At 50.1% G+C, this 12,053-nt stretch overlaps 5 protein-coding genes across 5 annotated transcripts; 3 read left to right on the top strand and 2 right to left on the bottom strand.

Moving 5' to 3' along the window:
- The first annotated feature begins 1,703 nt into the window (after positions 1-1,703).
- Positions 1,704-2,596, top strand: BDZ99DRAFT_565358 (uncharacterized protein). The gene has a single exon (XM_033727469.1). The coding sequence runs from the start codon at positions 1,799-1,801 to the stop codon at positions 2,234-2,236; it is 438 nt and encodes a 145-aa protein (XP_033584607.1). The 5' UTR covers positions 1,704-1,798; the 3' UTR covers positions 2,237-2,596.
- Positions 2,597-2,861: 265 nt separating this feature from the next.
- BDZ99DRAFT_493415 (uncharacterized protein) lies at positions 2,862-3,506 on the top strand (the record flags this gene model as incomplete). The annotated part of the gene is made up of 1 exon (XM_033723231.1): positions 2,862-3,506. One exon carries the CDS (start codon positions 2,862-2,864, stop codon positions 3,504-3,506), a length of 645 nt encoding a protein of 214 aa, XP_033584606.1.
- On the bottom strand, positions 3,432-4,792 carry BDZ99DRAFT_431888 (CT20-domain-containing protein). Its single transcript, XM_033717306.1, has 2 exons — positions 4,516-4,792; positions 3,432-4,428 (listed from the first exon to the last, which is right to left on the bottom strand). The coding sequence occupies exons 1-2, from the start codon at positions 4,712-4,714 to the stop codon at positions 3,767-3,769; spliced, it is 861 nt and encodes a 286-aa protein (XP_033584605.1). The 5' UTR covers positions 4,715-4,792; the 3' UTR covers positions 3,432-3,766.
- A 113-nt stretch (positions 4,793-4,905) lies between these two features.
- On the top strand, positions 4,906-7,896 carry BDZ99DRAFT_565355 (uncharacterized protein; the record flags this gene model as incomplete). The annotated part of the gene is made up of 2 exons (XM_033727468.1): positions 4,906-5,026; positions 5,083-7,896. 2 exons carry the CDS (start codon positions 4,906-4,908, stop codon positions 7,764-7,766), a joined length of 2,805 nt encoding a protein of 934 aa, XP_033584604.1. The 3' UTR covers positions 7,767-7,896.
- A 198-nt stretch (positions 7,897-8,094) lies between these two features.
- BDZ99DRAFT_513869 (phospholipase D/nuclease) lies at positions 8,095-11,571 on the bottom strand (the record flags this gene model as incomplete). The annotated part of the gene is made up of 4 exons (XM_033724757.1): positions 8,095-8,769; positions 8,827-9,609; positions 9,662-11,233; positions 11,437-11,571. 4 exons carry the CDS (start codon positions 11,569-11,571, stop codon positions 8,095-8,097), a joined length of 3,165 nt encoding a protein of 1,054 aa, XP_033584603.1.
- Between the last annotated feature and the right edge of the window lie 482 nt (positions 11,572-12,053).

Here is a 12,053-nt window from a genome sequence, read left to right as displayed (position 1 = left end):
AGGAGTCTGATGTGGGAGAGTAGGGGGAATTCGGCACTGTGGTCTTTTGTTTCATTTTAGAGAGTAAGGCTTTCTTGTTTTGGTTTCTTTCAGGTTTCTGTTTTGGGTTCTGTTAAACTGTATGTGGAATTATGTGCAATTATACTTTTTGTGAAGTGCGGTTGCTAGGTGGAGATTAGATTTCTTCGGCGGGCAGCGGTTTGGGGTCCCAGATAGAAGGGCATGACATGCTCTCTCTTACTTTCATGTAATCAAACCATTTCGATTATACAGTGCCTTGCCATAGATGTTTGTACACTTCTCGACACTGTCTATGGGCCTCCATAGGGGCAACGGATACACTTCCAATCTGCGTATACCCTATTGACGCTGTTTGAGGTAGCCTCGCAAGTTTAGCAATCGCCCAAAATGCCGGATTCCTCTCTTATTTGGAATGCGCAAATACTATGAAGCTCCTCACTTAGCGGTAAAAAAATGTACGGATTTTAATGACGAGGCATTGTAGTGATGAGGTATTGTAGTGATAAGGTATTGCAGTGACTCCCCTTGATTATATTGACTCTACCTCTTGTTGAAGACTTCCTGAGTCTTCATTTCAATGACCACTTCTGGAGACTCGCAATCGCTTAAGTCAGTTCGAGCTCCCCATCGTAGCATAAATACCTTGCTCTGCTTCTAAAACTTTCAGACGAACCCCATTTAAATGCAATCTTATTATTTTATCAACACCTGAGCGAATCTTTACATACCCATATCAACCATATCATCCCTCTTTTATCTCTCACCATAACCCTACCATGGATCAAAGAGAAAATTCTCAACGCCTCGAAAACCACGAGGTCTTCCCAGAGCCTCAACACGGAGAAGGCCCTTCCCACAGCTCAGAGTATTCCAGCAGCCGCCCAGAGGACCAAACAAGCCCCAACGATGCGGCATCGTCGATCGAGATACCTAAGATCACGATTCAAGTCCCGAACGGCAAACAAGAATCCATCGAAGAGTTCGACCTTCGCGTCGCTCTAGCATCTAGCAAACACCGGAGTGCCGAAAAGCCCCCAAATCCCAATCTTGAAAGAGCTGTCAGCGTTGTGTGGATAGCGAGGGAAATTGGCAAAGAGGATGAAAAGAAGAGAGCACATCTGGCGCCGCCGAAATGATTTGGAAGGGGATGAAAGATGACGATGGAGATTCTGATTTTGGAGTAGATCGTGAGGCGAAGAAGTATAGGCTTCCGAGGAAGGGAAATGTTTAGACGGAGTTATTTGAAATTCAGGCAAATGGGGTTCTTTTTAGGTTTTATATGGAAGAGCTATGTGAATATGCTACTGTGGTTTATGGAGGTGATGTAGAGGGATGCACTTTCTTATCGTGAATACAATACTTGCGAGTAAGACTGTGTTGGAGGTCCGGTTATTTGTAAAGGCGAGGATGCCGGGTAGATATTGAATTCTCCAGCGGGCGGCTGCTCGGAGTTCCCTTTGCATAATATACAGTACATACAGCAGCATTTGTGCGGACTCAGAGAGGTGCGTAAGACTCTGAAAAGTGATTTTTAAATCACAGATCGTTGACTCGATTTTCTCCGTTTTGAATGAATTTCTTGTTTAAGGACCGATGACTAGTCATGGGCAATTTAGACTCTCTTGAGTCACTTCGTCCTCCTCAACGAAGTATCATTCTACCTATACAAATCTTCAACAAACCTCAAAGCAAAGATAGGCTTACACTTCTTCAATACTCGATTGTTTACATATCCATATCAATTGCACCACTTTATAGCTCCACCTATCACGCAACCATGAGCTTGGACCATTACTGGGATGTTTACGGTACTCTGACAGAGGGTTATCAAAAGCGGCGTCGAGAACTCAAAATCCAAGGAGCCTCCGACGAATCTCAGTCCGAAGAACGGCCATCCCACAGCTCAGAGGCCTCCAGCGGCTCCTCATACATCAACCTTGTAAACTCTCCGAGCAAGATCCCCAAACTTCATCTTCAGGCCCCGGACGGCAAAAAAAAAGTTCTAGCTGGCGAAGACATCGACAACCACGCTCAAGCGATTTCTAGCAATCCGAGCGGCTCCCAAGAGCCCACTCTCAAACAAAGCGACGAGACGATAATCGAGGTTATACGAGATCCCGTGATTGAAGAAGAGAGGAGCACACTGAAGACAGAGCGAGGCCGCAGAAGGTCGGAAGATTCGACGGAGACGAAAGAGGGCATTGAAAATTCCTAGTGTCAGGTTGATCGAGACGCGGAAAAACGGATGCTTTCTAGGAAATACCATTTGTTAAAGAAAGTCCTGGATAGGATGCATGTTAGTCAGGGGTCTAAAGGGAGAGATTTGGGGAAATCTGGCAATGTAGTTTTGGATTCAGTTTAGAGAGACATGGTTTCTTGTTCTGACGGGATGTCCTTTGCGTGTTTTAGTTTTTGTTAAATTATTTCTGAACCATGTTAGGTATTGAATTGCTTACAAGGTGCTGTTGTCAAGTGGAAATTGGATTCTTCGGGGGGCAGCAGGTTAGAGTCCCAGATAAATGAGCAACACATGTATTCTCTTACTTTCATGTCATCAAACCGTTGTCTATTGAAGTGACTCACTTTTGATCATGTTGACTCTATCCCTTGACGAAGACTTCCCGAGTCGTCAATTTCGATGACCACTTCTTTAGGAATCGTGACCGCTTGAGTCAGTTCGGGCTCCCCATGGCAGTATAAATATACAACTTTCCCTGCCTCTGCTACCTTCAACAAACCCCAAGCAGAGACCGACCAGCACTTCTTCATCTTAAAACCAACGCTTCACAATATCTACCAATCAAACCATTACCCGTCTCCATCACTCACAAAACATCAACATGCCTCAATGCGCATCTTCGAAAGTTGACGGACGGCCCTGCCACAAGTCGACCTCTTACTCATCCTCATCCTCCTCCTCCTCCTCCTCCTCCTCCTCCTCAGCCGACCAAGGGAACTCGAGTTTTTCGGAATCCTCGAGCAAGGGATCCAAGATCCATACCGAATCCATCAACGACGAGCAAACAACAACCAAAGACCCAAAGAACCACCTCAACATGTCATCGCTCAAGAGCCTTCTGAACTACCATACGAATATGATCAGCGACGGCACACGAGCGTCTAGATATCCTGGAAAAGTCATGGTTATCAAAGCTGTTGGCGACTTGAAATCTTCCAAACTTCTCAATAAGCCCGAAGCAGATGAACCCCCATCAGCGGCATCCGCAGATAGTAGGGCACCACACAGTGTCGCGTCAGCAATCAAAGTGTCAGGGGCTGTGGGCGCCGCACCAGTCCTGCCGCCGCTTCCCTTCCAGAAAGTGGAATCTACTAGCGAATCGCGAAAGGCGGCCGGTTTGAGAGAGAAGGGGAAGGAAAAACCCAAGGTCGGGTGTTCCGGCTCTCCACTTCAGGAAAAGAGGGGATGGAAAGAAGATCGTGGTGTATTCTTCAAGGATAGAGATTCTGATTGCGAGGAGGATTGACAGGGATTTTGGCGTACTTAATGGATCGGAGGATGGGAGTATGTAACCGGGTGTCCAGAAACGATGTAGTTTTGTGTGGGGATTGATGGGAAAATGAGGCTAATACACTGGTTAAACCAAGAATACATGAGATATGAGCTTGGTATGTTTTATGAAATCAAACCCCTTTCAAGGAGATAGCTCTTGCTCTCAAAAGAAGGTATATGGGTATATAGGACTCGCACACCACAAGAAAGGAGCCAAGATATCCCTAGGATTCCTCATCTCTTCCTCCCCCGCCTACTCGGCCTCCCTCTCCGTCCCCCTCTCGCCCCCTTCGCCGGCGCCGCCTCCTCCGACTCCGACTCCTCGCTAGCCTCCTCACTACTCTCTTCCTCCTCTTCTTCATCCTCCGCACTCTCCGACACCGCACTCTGCGCCTTTGCACTCTTCGCCACCTGCACCGCCTTCCCCGCCCGGCCCTTCGCCGCGCCACGCCCGCCCCTCGTGCCCGCTCTTGGCCGCGTCGACGGGCTTGCTTGACTCTCCTCTTTCTCCCGCTCCCTTACGGAATCATGTAAGTCGCTCAGTAGCCCTATCCCAGGCCGGTATAGCTTCCTGTCGTCCTCAATCGGCAAGAACTCTGGGGGCGATTCAGCGCCCTCGTCGTCGGGACCCGCGAATCTCCGGCCCCACATCTCTTCGCCGAATTCGTCTTCGGGAAGCTGAAAGGAAGGGATGGATTCCTCAGTGCTACCAGGACTGTCCCGGTATGTATTGAATGTATACGCGTTCTCGCGCTCGTCGAGGGCGGCAAGGTCGTAGAGGGTGTGCAGTTTGGTCCAGATGCCTGGAATGCGCGTGTGGGGGGCATTGGGGGAGGCGAAGCCGTGGGTGGAGAGGGAATTATGGATGCTGAGCATGCGGAAGTGTTTGTGCATGCCTAGATGAAATATAAGATATGCGTTAGCCTTGTATAATCGTGGAGATAAGTTTGACCACGAGCTGGAGTTGATGGAGATGGGCGTACCGGTGGGCTTCCATCTAATCATGCTCTTGAAGAGCTGAGTTTCTTGCCCGTCTGTCCATGGGTCGTTTAGGAGGTTCTCGTTTTGGGGGGAGCGGTCTTGCGATGCAGCTGTTGGTCCGCTCTCTACGGGGGTCTTGGGTTGGGATTCGGCGAGGGGAGTGGAGGCGGCGCTGATTTTGGCGCGTTTCCGGGGAGGCATTGTGGGCAGAGACTGAAGAGGCGGTACCAAGTGTATAGTGTGGATTCTTGGTGAATGGTGGAGTTGGTGTGGTTGGATGCGGGAGTGAGGTGCAGCGTAGGGCTGAGAAATTGTGCAGATGTCATCGCGTTCCTGGCGTCGGAAGTGGGGACCAGGGGACGTCTTCAAAACTCAACACCACACAATCTGCCATGGACGCCCACGACCACCTGGAGGATGTCTTCACATCTGTCAACCTCTGGAAGCCCTCCACGTATTTCGAGAAGGAGTTGACCTATAAGTCCTCGTTGTTTTCAGCTATAGAACTGGATAGTGAGTTTGTCGCGTCATTTCAACTACGCGTCGTACAATATCTTACCACATGATAGTTCCATCTTTGCAGTTAGAAAACCCATATGCGCCCAAGGGGACCCTCGATCAAGCCCTTCATCTTCCAGATCTTGAGACTTTCCAATTTGGATCCCTCTCAGACCCCAGTATACCCGATGAATCCACAACTCAACCTGATACCGAGCTGCAAGAGGAGAAGGAGGACATATGGAAGATCGCGTTCGATTTGGGACCCGCAGACAAGGATATTGCTTTCTATACATGGGAGTCCTTTGAGAACCCCGGAAGCAATGAGCCTCGTTCAGCCTATATTTCAGAGGCCAGCACAGATGCGTTCGATGCGGCACTTCAAGAGTTGTCACAGGAAAATGGAGGTCATAAAGGCGCAGAGAGAGTCGTAAAACCCATTGTACTTCTCCAATCTCTAGTGAGTCTTGGACTCGGCCGGTCTTCAGTGTTGTTCACCTTCGGCGGAGAGGACCCCAATCGCTGCATCCAGGCTCTCGAAGACGGTCGAATACCAGGCTGTAGTCTTGTTTCATCTCAAAACTTCATAAACCGCTTTTTGACCAACGGTACCACTTTTCGACAGCTAAGGTCTTTCACGGAGCACACCTACGCATCTAGTAATGCTCTTCCTGCACGAGTAGCTTTGGCGAACGCGGTTTCGACTATCCTTACGACATTCGAGACTTATCTTGGGAAGCAATCAAACAACATTAAGTCTATGCTGCAACTGCAGCAGGTATTCGAAAAGCCACAGGAAATACTGATGCATCTCAAAAGCATGGTAGACACTATAACAACTGGTCGGACGAATGAAGAGGTGGTATCAATGTTGTACCATAGAATCCAGTCCTCAGATCAAGGGGACGATGGGGTCCGTCAAATTGCTGCCCAGATCTTGTCCACTGTTGCTCGTCCATTTCTTGAACTAGTTGGGGAGTGGACGGGCACTCACACAGAGCTTGTCACAAGCTTTAGTGCTGAGAAGAGTTTTGTTGAAATTGTGGACGGCGCAGAAGACTCAGCGGTACCCGAGTTCGTTTACAACTCCGACATGATGCCCGATTTCATTACAGACGAAGATGGAGCAGCGATTTTTGAGACGGGGAACAGCCTTCGCTTTTTGAAGTCACATCATCCTGAACATCCACTAGCTATACCCGGAAAGTTCGACATTATAGCTCCGATTCTAGAGTGGAAGTTCTCGTGGGCAGATCTTGAGCTAGTATCGGAGAAGGCTAAGACGTACGAGATGGAAGTCATGAGTGCTATTCAAGAGCTCAGAGGAGCTCCAAATGCTTCTGCATCTCATTTAGGGGCCGACACCATCGATCATCGAGCTTCAGATGGGATGCTGGATCAAAATTTTGAACAATACCTTTTAGAGTCTGCTCGGACGTTCGACGCACTTCCCACGCAGGATTCTAATACATTGCCAGACGAACTTCAGGAGCTAGTATTGAGAACTATATCGTCAAACTCTCGGATTGAAAGCCCGAATGATTCGGAATTCGCACCCCCACTGTCTTTGACCCCATACCTCTCCTTTATTCCAATCCTAGCTGCGCAAGCGCGCATGATTAACGCCACAACTCTCCGGCTGTTCTTCCGATCACATCAACTGCGCCTACATTTCTCACTTCAACGACAATACCACTTACTAGGCGACGGCGTATTCTTATCACGCCTTTCCTCCGCTCTGTTCAGCCCTGAATTAGAAGCAGCGGAACGCCAGAAGGGCACCGTTCGCAGTGGCATTCAAATGGGCCTGAAACTAGGTTCCCGCACAACGTGGCCACCTGCAAGCTCAGAGCTAAGACTAGCTCTAATGGGTGTTTTGAGTGAAAGCTTCCATTCTTCCCGTCTCTACCAGTCCTCTGTCAAACAAAAAGCGAAGCTAGATTACCGTCTGAAGAAAGACCGCGAAGAGCTTCCCGGACAGCTCAATTTCGCAATCCGAACCCTCCCTGAATCTGAGATGGAAAAGATCATGGACCCGCAGTCCCTCTACGCGCTCGATTTTCTCCGTCTACAATACATTCCACCCTCCCCTCTCCATCTCGTCATCACATCCGCGGCTCTGGAAAAATACGACCTGATATTCAAATTTCTCCTTCGACTTACTCGCATGATGTTTGTGGTCTCGCATCTTCCACGCACATACACGACTCCCGCATCTCGACGCTTCAGAAACGAGGCGCATCATTTCGTTTCGGCGGTGAGCTTTTACATTTTCCAGACAGGCATAAGCGATCACTGGACTGCTTTTGAAGACTTCCTCGACTCTGTCGAAGCTCGGCTAGAGAATGAAGATAAGGTCGGCACTATAGGCGTTCTCGTCAGGGAAGGGCTTGAGAGCTTGAAGAAGGCTCATGACCAGTGCTTGGATCGCATCATGTTCTCGTTGCTGCTGAGGCGGAGGCAGAAACAGGTTTTGACGCTACTAGAGGAAACCTTTGATGCTATTCTATCGTTCTCGAAGCTCAATACTGATAACCGGTATATTACGTTGGAGAAGAACACGAAACCGGAGATGACCGAAGCAGGTCCCGAGGACCTGTATGCCCTCTTCAAAGGAAAAGTCCGAGTCTTCATTAGCGTGTGTAGAGGACTGACCGGGAAGCGGGGGTATGGGAAAGGGAAAGGCACGAGTGAGGAGAACACGATTGACCGGCTTCTGGTGTTGTTGGAGATGAGTTCGTACTACAGTGGCTGAGCACGAATACCTTTGAAGCCCGAAAGGAGCTATTGAATATCCACATCATCTCGCATCTAGGCGTTCCATAAGCTACGCACTCTCTGTCGATTCATACAATGCCTCCGAGAACTTCCATGCAGCAGAACACCAGCAATATCTTTATTCTGAGAATTTGCAGCATGACCCTGTTGCTTTGAAGTTATAAACAACTGCCACGACTCCACAATCCTATCAACTCATAACCAAGAAGCACGAGAAATCCCGCCGCCCCGGTCCAAAACATGTGGCATCCTGTTGTCTACACTTAAGGTCTTCGAAAGCCCCGCTCAGGACCCCAACTGAAGCATTAAGTATACACTTCCTCTGTAAAAGCATTCAGGCCCAACCCCTCCTTCGCAATATCCTCTTCCTTCAAAAACAACAACGGCATCTCCACCAACGTCCCCTTAATCGTACTCAGTACCTCCTTTACCTCCCGCAGCCCTTGCTCCCCAGCGGAAAACTCCTCCGCAACCACATGCCCCCACTTGTACAGCGATGGCTTCTTGTTCTCCTTCTCCTTCACGTCCTGTGCAAAGAATCGCTCGTAGTAGTCATCGTACTGCTTCCAGTTCTTCACCCCATCAAACGGCACCGGGTGGAACAGCCGCGCAAACGCGTCCGTGTTCGTCTTCGCGCGGTAGTTCCAGGTCGCCTGGAAATCCTCCGAGATAGGGTCGATAACCTGGATGTCCTCGGGCGAGCCCCAGTCGTAAGCGTTCGGGACGCCGATGGGCTCGAAGTTCGCGTCGGGGCGGTCGATGACCTGGGGTCTCAGGAGGCCGAGGTGCTTGCGGAAGAGCTGGCGGCGGAGCGAGGAGGCGAATTTGGAGGCGCGGAAGGGCTGGCCGCCCATGTAGGAGTCGACGGGCGCGGGGTCTTCGATGATGAGGGCGATTTCGGAGTCGTGGTCGCCGAGTTGGGAGCGGTCGTTTAGGTTGGCGGAGCCGCAGATTACGATACGGTCGTCGGCGATGAGGAGCTTGGGGGATGTTAGCGGGATGGTGGGTAGGGGGTGGGTGTATGGGGAAAGGCTTACTTTGCTGTGGATGTAGAGCTCTTCGCTGACGAAGGCGTCAATTTCGTCCATCCCGCCGCCTTCCCAAGGGACGTTCCTGATGTCTTCGCCGCCGAGCATATAGCATTCGCTGACAGAGTCCCAGCGACCACTTCCCATAGGCCCACCGACCTTGGCGGCTCCTTGTTGCTGGTATTGCTGGTAGGCGCCTGTGGGAACTGGCGCTGGAGGTTGGCCATAGCCAGCATCCATCTCGTAGACTGGCAATGATGGCGGGGGCTGGGATCCAGGGGGTTGGTAGGCCTGATATTCCTGACCCTTCTCCCCATCATATACACCGCCAACCGCGACGTCATGCTGACTACGGGCTTCTTCGTAAGACACACCACTCTGCTTCTCTGCTTCGCGCATAGCCCCGCTAGCGTTGATTCGATCGTAGCTGCGTAGATTGTAGAAGCGGATGTAGTCCATGGGGTTGATGCCTTCGCGAGCAATGCTCTCGTAGATGCTGTGTCCACCTCGGTTGATAGAGTCGTACTGGAACTCCATGATCGCGCGAGTGCTCAGTGCTTCTTCTGTCTTGAGATCGCCTGCAAAAGCTGGGATGGCTGGAATCATGACCATCATCTTGTAATTCTCGCCGTTTCTTGCTGCACGAATGATGCGCTCGACAATGACAGCGGCAATTTTGTTCTTGATCGGCTTCTGATTATCGACGGTGGCGGTAATGAAGAATTGGTTCTCGATGTAAACGAAGTGCTGGCTATTTCTTATGATCTCGATATAAGCGTTGGCGATCGAGTGCTGAAGATTTTAATACCATTCTATAATATATTAGATAAGCTTGAGTACTTACCTCAACAGCAACACCATGACTCCACTTAGCACAGCTTCTGGTGAGCTGACAAGAAACGCCACCTTGTTGTGACCCCTGATAGCTTTGTTGGCCTTGGTAGCCGCCGTGCTGACCATATCGTTGATCGAGCCGCCGCATTCCCTCTCCAACCTTGTCGAAGAATTGATGTCGAAACCTGCCCGACTCAGCGCCGTCATCGCCACCGGAGAATCCTCGTTCTCCCTCGTTGCCATACTCTAATCCACGGTCGCCCTCTTCGATGCCTCTTGATGGCTGTGAAGATGGATATCCAGCGGTTGAGAGATCTCCAGTGATGGGGAACTTGGAGTATCTAACGTCTTTTCGTACAGTGTACTTCTCGTCGTAGATGAAATTCCACCGCTGTGTAAAATGAGTCTGCAAGTCCTTGACTACTGGGCCGCTAAGTGAGAGCGAGACGTCTGACCAACCCATTCGAGAGCTCGTCGTCCTATCCAGTTTGTTATTCTGCCAGTGATAGACATCCTGGAAGTCCATTATTCTCGCATTGTTGTAGTCTTGTCCGGGGAATACGATGTCGTCCAGATTTCCTGGGTGGGCATCGGCAATGGAATGTTGATTGGTATCCCATCGGCCGTAGCAGAGATCTAGACCGCCCATGAAGGTGATCTGTCCATCGACTAGGCAAAGCTTTTCGTGGTGGGCCCAGTAAAGAACTGAATCGTCGTTCATACCGTATATGGCTTTTAAGCTATCCACAGGCAGCTTCGCTAAGGATGCAGTAGAGAAGTTCATGTTCTGCATGGATGTAATGAAAGATGATGTGAGATTCTGACGGTCAGGTAGATGGTCGGGATGGCGGAAGACGGCAATATTGGGATGAAGAGCCTCCAAAGCATGCTTGGTGTGTGCCGAACAAACTAATATAGGAGGCGCGATTAGTGGACTCTCCTCTTCTACTTTCTCGAGCGATTTGAATGTAACGTGTAGGCCCGCTCTTGTGAGGAACCTTGTGATCGGATCGGTTGTCTCAGGGAGAAGGGAGTGGAGGTAATCGGGTATTGTTGGATTTATCAACTTACGAGTAAGGGCTTGTGTGACCTCTTTGTACACAATAATGTTGACTTTGACGCCTCGTGCAGCTGCAGCTCCCAGCATCCGGTCGAGACGATATTGCTCATGCGCGGCAGGAGGTCTTCGAAGATACAATTCTGGCGACAGCCACCAGTCAAGAATCCAGATAGATTCCTTTGCCCGCTCTAGGGCGATTGACACTGCCCACATATACCCACAGGCATCCACATACCACTTTATATCATTTCCAATTGCTCGTTGCGGTGCAAAGCTCAGGAACCGATGGTCTTGATGTTCATCATGTGTGCCTTCGCTACAGACGCCGGCTTCGTGGGTGTGACTATGACTGTCCCCGGGAGCAGACATTCGGTTCTTGACTTCTTTGCCGATGGCATGTATCGAGGAGTGCAATTTATCGAATACGAATGACATTCCGCCGGCAGAGGACCCTGAGGTAGGTGGTGGCTGGCCTTGAGGCGATTGACCTTGGAGATGAGGTTGATAGGTTTGAGTGACGTCCTGTAGTTGTTGTGTCAGTTTAGGGGAGTTTTCAGGATGAGTCTAGCAAAGTAAGATCAACATATGGAAGATTGACGGCGAATGCTCGGATTGAGAGAATATAACCTAGCTTCACTGGAAAACCTTAAAGTCAGGGAGCTCAGAAGTGATGTAAAATAGAGGACCCAAGACTCATAATCCTTCTAAAAGTGTGGATATCTTACCGATTGCTGAGCTTGAGGCTTTCTGCCAAAGAAGCGCTTCGTGACGTCCCCGATGATGCCCCTCTCTCCTTCGCCTTGCTGCCCTTCATCGTGGTAATCGCCGTAGGCGAGGTTGTCGTCGTTGTAATTCGACATTCTCACAAGCCGGGCGTCTGTCGAGCTAGTTCCATAGACAGTGTGAAGTAATGCTCAACGCTTCAATGCTTCAGTGTCGTCGTCGTGGAAGGCAATCAGCCTTAGCGCCCCGCGTCTCAGCTGGAGCGATCCATTCTGAGGGCTGACGCACATCTCCCGCCCCCTTGCAAAGATCTGATGCAGGCTCTACGTCCGAGGAAAAAACGTCCGGTTTGTTGCACCGTGCGCGGCAGCGTTACCACTTAATTACAACACCTTCCGAATTAAAAGTTTATAATACTCTTAGATAATAATAAGGGGGTTGATAATCTCACACCCCCTAATCCCTCCACGCACACCCCCTCCCCTCTTGGCGCTTCACCACCTTCTAATTGGCTCGGAGCATTTCTACGGAGCCTCCGATTCGCTCGCTTAACTTGCTCACTAATTCCAAATGCTCTCTCCAAATGCGGCCTTGATCGCAATCAATTACATCCTCTTCC

The sequence above is a fragment of the Mytilinidion resinicola genome (genome assembly GCF_010093595.1).
Source record: "Mytilinidion resinicola strain CBS 304.34 unplaced genomic scaffold BDZ99scaffold_1, whole genome shotgun sequence".
NCBI lineage: Eukaryota > Fungi > Ascomycota > Dothideomycetes > Mytilinidiales > Mytilinidiaceae > Mytilinidion > Mytilinidion resinicola.
This window is presented reverse-complemented; position numbering and strand designations above follow the sequence as displayed.